The sequence below is a fragment of the Apis dorsata genome, unplaced genomic scaffold (assembly GCF_000469605.1).
Source record: "Apis dorsata unplaced genomic scaffold, Apis dorsata 1.3 scaffold_919, whole genome shotgun sequence".
NCBI lineage: Eukaryota > Metazoa > Arthropoda > Insecta > Hymenoptera > Apidae > Apis > Apis dorsata.
This window is the reverse complement of record NW_006264030.1, coordinates 21370-31600: the sequence shown is the minus strand read 5'-3', so window position 1 is coordinate 31600 and position 10231 is coordinate 21370. Positions and strand designations below refer to the sequence as shown.

Here is a 10231-nt window from a genome sequence, read left to right as displayed (position 1 = left end):
TTTTTTTTTTTTTTTTTTTTTTTTTTTTTTTTTTTATTTCGTCGAAAATGAACAATCACGAGTGTACGAATCGATCGAAAAACGATTTGCAAAGAGTTTTTGCGTTTCCCTGCTCGATCGTATTACGTCAAAGAGAATTAGAATCAATTTCATCGTTATATTTTTATCTATTACGATTTTTTCTCGTTCATCGTTATACGATAAGGACACCCTTCTTACGATACTCTACTACTTGCAAGTAATATCGGACAAGTTTCAAGTTTATCGTCCAGATTTGTAATTGTGTAAATATAGTTGAGAACAGTTTGTTTTAAAGAAAGCAACGGTGGAGTGAACTTGGAACAGCTGTGTAAGTACCCACTCGAGAAATAATAAACATTGACATTTGGAATTTGTAAAACGGTAGTAGTAGATACCGAACCAGTTTCGTAAATCACGTTCCTGAATCATACGTAAGAAGAATCTGGTTGGAACGCAAATACCAGTAGATCCATGCTGGGCAAACACAGATTTTCCTCCAATTGTAGATAGATAGATGAAGGACGCGTAGAATCGGCGATTATCGACGGATCGACTTTATTATATTATTAGCATTTGTTGGAATCGCGTTTTCTTTTTAGAACGGTGGGGTTTCATCGAGATGTTGGAATCGCGATTCGAGTTTTTTTTCCATCGTAAATACGAAACGTCAATGTCGATCGAGTCGTTCACGTGATCGCACGTGATTGGTTACCACTGAATACTTGGATTTCCACGCATATCGTGTTTTTTTTTCCTTTTTTTCCTTGTCAACCCTACATCAGGTACACGTGTTGTGAGTTGATCACTTTCTTTCGCGTCTCGTCTCTCTACGTGGTTAATTTTTATCGAACAACGACGCTTATCGTCCTGATTTAATCACGGATAAATGGATTTATTTTCTATTCATATTAAACATTTAACGTTCATCGTAAAATCTTAATCGTTATTTTGCGAGACGAACAAAGTCAAGATTCCTAAATCACGTAATATTCTTCCCTCCTAGATAATATATTTACTCGTATTACTTGGCGATTAAACAGGTCTTACAAGATTTATTACCGTAAATTATCCCTCGAATTATTTATATTTAGGAACGAGAAACTAGTCGTTGATGTAACGCGAAAGTGTTTAAAGACACGGGCCGATGTACTTTCATGGCGCGCATAAATTACGTTATTTCTCGTGCGAATGTTGGAGGAGAAATAGTTGAGCATGTTGGAGAATTCCAGTGGGATCGATATACATATATGTATATTTCTCATAGTTTTGGAAGACGAGCCTCCAGTCGGCCTTGATTCCGTACACGTGTTATCACTTTCGAAATCGATTATAAAATGTATCGAATCGTTTGAAGCGTGTTATGCGTTAAAATTTACGTTTCTATATCTTCCTGAATGAACACGCTGAGTAATTTTAAAAATTTCGATATATATTTAAACATTTGAAATTTCCACGACGTTAAATTGCGAAACTATACGAATCGTCGAAAAATACGAATTTTAATTTCGGTACAATGTCCATCCAGAAAACCAGAAACACGACATTCTTTTTAAACTCTGTCTCGAAAGAAGATCCTAGAAGAAAATCTTTATTATTTACAATTTATATTTTGGTTAATAAAATTCATACAATTCGATGAAAAATGATTTATAAATTGTTGTTAATAAATTTCCATAATTTATAATTGTAATTAATAAAAAATGGTAAGTTTTTACATTATTTTTTATATGTGATAGACGAATAAGAAAAAATATAATATAGTTACGTAAACTTATAGGAATATACGTATAATGGAAAATGGAAAATGGATCTTAACGCGTATTTCCTCCTATACGATACGAATCCTGAGAGGAGAAGGGAAAAAAAAAAAATGTTCGAGATAAATCCGGAAAGTATAGAAAAATATATGTCGTAACAAATACGGACGACGAGAAAATATGTTTAGGTGTGTCGATCTACGTAATCGAATTATTTGGTTCGTTTTGAATAAAACACGATGGAAGGTGTGGAGTCTAATCGACCAATCCGACCGGTTCGTTTGTCCTCTAACCTCCAACAAGGAGTTCTTCTATTTTTTTATAACAATTGTAACGAGAATGAAGTTGACGACAAAGAATCGAGCTTCTTTTTTTTTTTTTTTCTCGTTTCTCTCGCATTGCGAATAATATTGAAACGATACAGGAAATCTAGATAGAGCAGATACAGCGAGCGTAGAATTTATTAAAATTAATTATGAAAGAAGGTGGAATATCTAGGCATCCGATCCAACCGGTTTCCCGGTTTCGAATTCATTTCGATTATCGGCGAAGACCGATCCTCCTCTCAGTGATGAAACATCGTTTGCCCAAGGATTATCGTTCGCTCATCTTCCAATCCTTTCTCGATAAGAAAACCACCGATTGAAATTCATCCCGGGCGGGACACATGGTATATTTGACGACGCGGCGAATTTCGAGGTGTCGAGGCATTTGAAATTTCCAAATTCGAGATGTCGACACAGGTTTTTCGCGATCGATGGAACGTGGAAGCGTCGGACATCGCGAGGAACACTCACAACCCCATAAGATCCATCGTGGAGAGCCTCGTGGTCGAGCCTAATCCCGCTAAATCTGTCATCTCCTTGTCGATCGGTGAGATTTTTTTCTTTTGCGTGCGTGTGTGTGTAAGTGTGTGTGAGAGTTTTATTTTATTTTCCTGGCTCATGAATTAAAAAATCGATGTAAAAATACAATAGTAAAAGTTTGTACGATACGTATTTTTTACAACTGGAATTCTGTTTGTCGATTAAAGTTTTTGCGTAAAAGTAATCGATTTCAATGGGACTAGAAAAAGTATCTGAGATAAGAACAGACGATGGAATCGAGTTTCTGGAATTGGCAGTGAAATTCGCGCTTAATCGCGTATAATTAGTTTAAAGGCTGTTTCTCTATTTAACAATAATCTTAAGCTATTTTAAACTTTACTCGAATATCTGAAAATACGGATACGGATAATCGCAAAGGAGATTAAAATAAAGTTTATATCTAGGGAATATCTGCTGCCAAAATTTCTTTGTTATCGAATTAAATTAGAACGAAGGGAGGGAATATAATTCTGTTTCAATTACGATTACGATCTTCTCTGGATTTTCGTCTCAGCGATGGTACAATTGCCATTTTCAAGAGGCAAATTTCTTAATCATTTAGAATTTTGAAGTATTATCAAATTAGAATCACGAAAGGAAAGTTTTATTTTCTATCTCTATCGATGCTTAGGCGATCCAACTACGTTTGGCAATCTAAAACCACCGAAAGAGGTAATCGAAGCAGTTCAACAAAGTCTCGTTTCTCAGTTGTACAATGGATATGCACCCAGTACAGGTATTGTTTCTATCCAATTTTTTTTTAAAATTTAATTATTTAATTTTTATTCTAAATTCGACTTATCAAATTTAACTTTGAATCTTTCTATAATTTTTTTTAAACAAACTTGTTTTCTAATTTTAGGTTATCAGATTGCAAAGGAAGCTGTAGCAGAATATAGTTCCAACGAATTTGTAAAAGTCGATGCCAAGGTAAAATTTTAAATAACGTTGTAAAAGATTTTATGGAAATACTATATTAAAATAACGTTCTTCTCATAATTATTTACGTTCAAAATTTGTGAAGAATATAGAACTTTTATTTATTTAATTGATTGCATTATTTACAGCATTTTGATTATCGAATCATTTGAATCATTTACCACTGTTCGAATTATATTACGCGCGATGCTAAATGTTGCGAAACAATATATGTATTATCGTTATTAATAATATTTCAAATTTTAATACACATCCCATAAAATACGTATGTATTTTTGATACATTTTTTTCCATTGACCGGACAATCGTCGATATTAAAATTTTTTTCGTCATTGTCCGTCTTTCAAACCAATAAATAGCAATTATCCTTATTCACGATTTGATTAAAACATATCTCTTGTCAGTTTTATTGTTAAAATGCAATGAAATATTATTAAAAATTTAATAATACGGGATTGAAGTTCATTTCTTCGAAGTATTAAATTGAAAACAAACTTTTTTTCTTACCAACTTTTGAACGTTTTTTTTCTCTCTTCCCCCTTTTTTTTTTAAATAAAACAGTATATTCTAATTCCGATATTAAAATTAGTAAAAATTTGAGGAAAAAAAGATATTTGGAAAATTCTGTATATAGCTGAAATCGAAAGGAAAAACAAGGTAACAAAGATAAAAAAGTAAGGTTAAAGAAGAAAATGCAGTAACATCTGGTTATCCTATATTGTTATCGATTTGTAGGAAACTATGCTACTGAAAGCTGCGTTGCAAATACACATTGTTTCCGGCTACGCCTTGTTTTGCATTCGCAAATAAATCATGTATATTAATTACATTCGAAGTCTGATTAATTGTCCTATTTAATGAATTATTTGGATAACACGTTGGGGAATATGCGCGTAGATATAAATGCACCCTTTGATTAATGAATTTAATATTAACTGTGAAACGGTTGAGCGCATTAAAAATATTCGAATATTTCGGAAAAACTTTATTTCGTTTCATCTTCTCCCTCGTTTAAAGAAGAAAGACAATTAATATTTTTAAAACCATATATAATTTCAAATATGATTTACGATTGTTTATATTCAATAAATTATATTCCATTATCGCGCAATAATGCTTTATTTTCGAAAAATTCCCAAGGGAACTACTAAATTTCGACTGATTTTCGATCATTTCGCATAATTCAACAACCACTCGTAACATATTTATCCATTAGAATATTCCACAAGATACCGTTCGACAATGTAAAAAATATCTTTATGAAATTACTTTAAGTGTCGATCATGGAAAGATCGTATAGAAATAATATAATTATCAAATATAATATGATTATCGATATGATTATCAATTTCTGTACATACATCTTACGATATGGAAATAATCGTTACGTTGTACAATATCTCCGTTGTGCAAAATGTAATTGAAAAATGACAGGCAACGAGGTATATAATCGAATCATCGATTCGGATTTCTGACTATATTCAATTTTTCATACAGACGATACACATGATTTTCAATCTTGTGAGGAGAAGACGTTTCGATTCGAATTAACCCCCGATCTGTAATCAGAGGCATATAGAAACTCGTTCATCCGAAGGCATTATATCGTGTCCGTTCCCTTTCGGTGTTCGTATTTGTTCGTATTTGTTCGCATGCATGTGTATATATATATACGATATCTAGTTAAACCGTTGATCGAACTGGCGATCAAGTTTGCAGGGAAAACCGAATTCCTCTGGACGATCGGCCGCAAACTAGAAGCCACGGTTCCTCCAAAAGAAAAAATATCGTCGATTAACCGAGGACCATTTGGCATCTATAGTAATAGAAAATACAATCACGATAAAATTGAAGAATTCTTTTTTTTTTTTTTTTCTGTTTTTCGCGTTAGAAACATTTGTTTTTTCGATCGATGAATTTTTCTCCTCGTTTGTTTTCGCGTTTTATGGTTGTGGTGGTTTTTTCATTGGAAATTATTTTGTTCAAGGAACTTTTTTCTTCTAATTTTCCAACCGAGCTTTATCGAATTGATCGCAGCTTGCCCGATACTCGTTGCCATATTTTTCAATATTCGCTATATAACAACGTTTTAGAAAATCTCTTTATATAGCTACGAAAACATCGTAAAATATCGTATAAGATCGAGCGTTAAAATCTTCATAATATTTAAAATGAAAAGATCGAATATAAACGGTAAAAATGTATCCTACTTTTCATCTCGTAATATCTGACGCGATAAATATTTTTCAATATGTACAGATTACACGTTAAAAAATAAAAAAAACAAACCATCCTGAAGATTCGTTGGAAAATTAAAAAATCCATTACAATGATAAAAAATGAAATTCTTGTTCGAATAATTCACACATACCACGTTGAAAAGTATCGTATAACGAATTCGATACTCGTAATTCGATATTTCGTACCATTGAAAATAATACGAGAGAAACAAATTAATGATATTTATACGTTGTACAAATATAAATAAATTTACGTACGAGAAGATTAAAAAAAATATCCCTTTTATAATTCCTTTATAGAAGAAAGACAAAGGGATTTACGCGTTATTAAATTTAACACCAGATATATTTTATCCTCGTCGTTTGAAAAACACCCACTTAAAAATAATACGTCATCGGCGAATACGATTTTACGATCGTGAAAATATAAAATAAAATCCTTTAGTTTCCAAGTCTTTGTACGGAATCGATATCGTTAAAAAAATGTTCACAAAGCAAGGAACATTTCTCTTGTCCTGCAAAAATTGTAATGTATGGCTTGCAATGAATCCGCTATTAGCTTTATTCGGCGCACCCGCAGGAAATGAAAGCTGGCAACTATCAGAATCGAGATTTTTCACTGTTCTAAAAATTTCACGTGCATCGAACGTTTAATTAATGCATGCCCGCTGTAAACGAATAATTCTCCTCTTTTTATCTCTCTTATGTAATTTACTTTAAAAAATATTTACGAATATTTATTTTTCATTCTAAATTTTATTCTATCATGAAAAATCGAGAATTGTGAATTTTTTTTTTTTTCTAAGACATCGTCTTAAATCTTTTAGAGTTCAAATACTATAATAATCCTTTTTATCTCTATCAATCTTTATGTTTTTTAACACATTTTTCAAGTTTTATTCGAGCCATACAAACACACACATTTTTTTCGAATCTAAATATATTAAAGTCACGCACATATCGTAAATAGATTTAAACGTTTCGTAATATTTATTCTTATAAAAAGTTATCTTTAACAAGGACTTTAATAAGAAATTTATGCAAAAGATGATTTTGAAATAATGAAATGATCTTAATCCTCGATTCTTTGAATTCCTTTCTTTTTAGGACGTAATTTTATGCAGCGGATGTTCCTGCGCCCTCGATCTCTGTATAACAGCGTTAGCACGAAGGGAGCAAAATATCCTGATACCACGACCCGGTTTCTCTATCTATCGAACACTTGCGGAAGGTCTTGGTATCAACGTAAAATCTTACGACTTACGCGTAAGTATAAGCTTATTTCGAAAATTTTTACCCGTATACCATATATTTTCAATCTTAAATTTGTCGATATCGATAATAAGTTTTCAAATAAAACTGAATTTTTTTTATTTCTATGCTGTTACGTCTACTTTTCTTTTTAATACATCGCAATATGTATGCCAAAAAAAAAAAAAAAAATTTACATTTACTTTCACAATATTTTTCATCAATTTCGTCAAAGAGCGTTTGAAAAAAAGAAAACGTAATAAGATAAACAATTTGCAAATCGATTTTCTACGCCGTAAAAGAAAAAAAAATCGTAAACATGTTTACCGCGATGAATAACGCGATAAATTAAACGATATTTGCCTCACGAGTTCCAATACGATTTTTCCAATCTGTGCAAATACGAATTTTCGATTCCAAAAAAGGGAAATGTTAAACCTCGTAGTAATAACGAGGCCTCTTCCGTCATTCCTTTGTCTCCTTTGCCGCGAGTTTTAATGCCTCCTCCTTTCTCGTCCGGATAGCGCGAACTATTTTACCACAGAGAAGTAATTAAAACCGCGCTACCGTAATTCTCGTTGCTCTACCGAACAGAGAAAAAGAGAAAGAGAGAGTGCAAGAGTTGACACGGATTATATTCTGACGTAAGGTGGGCCTATTGCTCGGTACGCGACACGTTTATTCGTCAGGTGCCACGTGAAAAATTTACTCGTCATACGCTATGTCATGATTCTCTCGAGAATCATTATCGAATGTCAAGGTTCACTAGGTATTAATTTTGGAACCTTTCGTGTTTCGCTTTTAGTGGCTTTCGTGCGGTTAACTTTTAAATATTTTAATCAGAGGAAGCTATGTCTCGATACTTATCGATTTTCTAACGATGTTTCGATATTTTACTTTTCCCTATCTCTATGGTTTTTTTTTAACGTTATTAACGTATTTGTGGTTGAAGGAAAGTGTGATTAGAAATATCGGTGGTTAAACTTTTTAAATTTTTTAACTTGTTTTTTTTTTAAACGAAAATTCATACTTGTATTCCTTCTTTAAATGTCATGGATAAAATACTTCATCGAGATACGATGCAAATTTTTACACGCGACACGCTGAATTAATATTGCAAATGAGATTAAAATCAGCAGATTTATAACAATATATCATGGAACGTATGCTAATAATTGTATTTTTTTAATCATCGTCGAAAATCGAATATCAAATCTTGCTACTTATTGCACGATTCCTACCATTTTTTGTGTCTTATGTGCTCACACGTTATTGATCCAGCCACTGTATACCGGGCGTCTTGAAAGTACTTGCTATTCGCGTCGGGGAAAAGTAAACAATTTTCCGAATTACGTACGAACGTAAAATGACGAAATAACATTTTGTTGCGTGCTACGTCATGTTTCCTTACAATTTTACGGCGTCAAAGATAGCGTTAACGCGTGTAAATATCGTGGAAAATGTATAACTGCGATAAGTTAGGAGTATTTAAAGTCGTATATATCAGCCATACTTGTTCAATAACGATTAACTTGAAAAAGCAATAAAAATGTGTTGTACAGAGATATCGTAAATCGCGTTACTTTAAAACGGATATCAGAAAACTATTTAAGATAATTAAAAGTTTGCGAGAAGGGGTTAGAAATTGCTTCGAATTAAGAGGAATTACATTTCGAAGCGGTATCCTCAATAATAATCAATTTAATATTGTTCGACCTAAATAGAGGGAATTGACTTTTATATTTTTCAACGCCAGTTCTCTCGATTCGATCTGTCTTCTATATTTACAGTAGCTTTTAAACGAACCTTTAAACGTAATTTAAGTTTTCATTCAATTTCACGTTCCATGCATTCCGAATAATATTGAGAGTAATTAAATTGTCGATAGATTTCTACGATGATATTTTTGAAGCTACTAGTATATTTTAAGTTTTTTTCATAACTAGTAGTAGTAGATATCGAATGAACGAATGGCAAAATAAAAAAAAAATATTACTCAAAATATGTATAAAAATAATATATATTTTCGAATGAAAAAATTATTTGCTCGATCAATTTTTCTAATTTTTCTCCTTTGAATTTATTTTTCCAATTGGGAATTATATTACTTTGTAACGTTTCTATTCTAACCGGTTATCTATACCTTGCGTTAATGTCAATCAATTTACATTTTCAGCCCGAACTCGGTTGGGAAATCGATCTAGACGATTTGGAATCACAGATCGACGAATCGACGGCAGCGATCGTTATAAATAATCCTTCGAATCCGTGCGGTTCCGTGTTCAGCAAGGATCACGCACTCGACATTCTCGATGTAGCCGCTCGTTACTACGTACCAATTATAGCCGATGAGATTTACGAGCATATGGTACGTGCTTAATATTTTCTCTCGTTCATAACGTATTTCACAAATTTTTCCCAACAAATGGTACATTTCTTTCGTCCTTTCCTTTTCACCAGGTGTTTCCGGGACAAACTTTTCACTCGTTAGCGTCCTTGTCGAGAGAAGTTCCGATTTTGTCGTGCAGCGGTTTGACAAAAAGGTATCGGAGAGATCAACTTTGAAATTTTTCACCATCTCGCTCCACGTATAGTATATATTTACTCGATCCATATGTGCATACGTATTCTGTATATACATAATTGCACGAGCATCGTGAAATCGATATTACAGTGAATTCTTGATAGCTCGATGAGATATTTAGTGATATCACATATCATAAACTACACAGATTGTAATTTAGCTTTTGAAAATTTGATGTAAATTTAATAGAAAGCATAATATAAAAAATCATAATAACACGTCACTTTCCATTGTTCAATTTGATTAATGCAATTTCGAGGATAATGCACTAACGTAATAATCGAATCACGATAATGGACGCATTAACAGGTAAACGGTAATCTTGAACGATATTTCAGATTTTTAGTGCCCGGTTGGCGTATGGGCTGGATAATCATTCACGATCGTCAAAACGTTCTGGAGAAAGAGGTGGGTAATTGCACGATATATACGGTACAGCTCGAAAATAATTGCTTCTCCGTTCCGTATTGTTTCCGTAACAAGAACGAGACCAGATCCGTTTCTGCGTTCCACCTCTCCGCGATTGGATTAAATTTCGCGTTGATTAAATTTTATTCTATCGTTAAACTTCTT

The 10231-nt window shown here is 32.7% G+C and overlaps 1 protein-coding gene across 1 annotated transcript in view; it reads left to right on the top strand.

Moving 5' to 3' along the window:
* The first annotated feature begins 2229 nt into the window (after nucleotides 1-2229).
* Nucleotides 2230-10231, top strand: part of LOC102680273 (tyrosine aminotransferase) — a 9406-nt gene continuing 1404 nt past the window's right edge. The window contains exons 1-7 of the mRNA XM_006623573.2: nucleotides 2230-2651; nucleotides 3276-3380; nucleotides 3507-3574; nucleotides 6931-7089; nucleotides 9251-9442; nucleotides 9535-9617; nucleotides 9997-10066. Coding sequence (XP_006623636.1) covers nucleotides 2510-2651; nucleotides 3276-3380; nucleotides 3507-3574; nucleotides 6931-7089; nucleotides 9251-9442; nucleotides 9535-9617; nucleotides 9997-10066 — 819 coding nt within the window. The 5' untranslated portion in view covers nucleotides 2230-2509. The remainder of the gene's footprint in view (nucleotides 2652-3275; nucleotides 3381-3506; nucleotides 3575-6930; nucleotides 7090-9250; nucleotides 9443-9534; nucleotides 9618-9996; nucleotides 10067-10231) is intronic.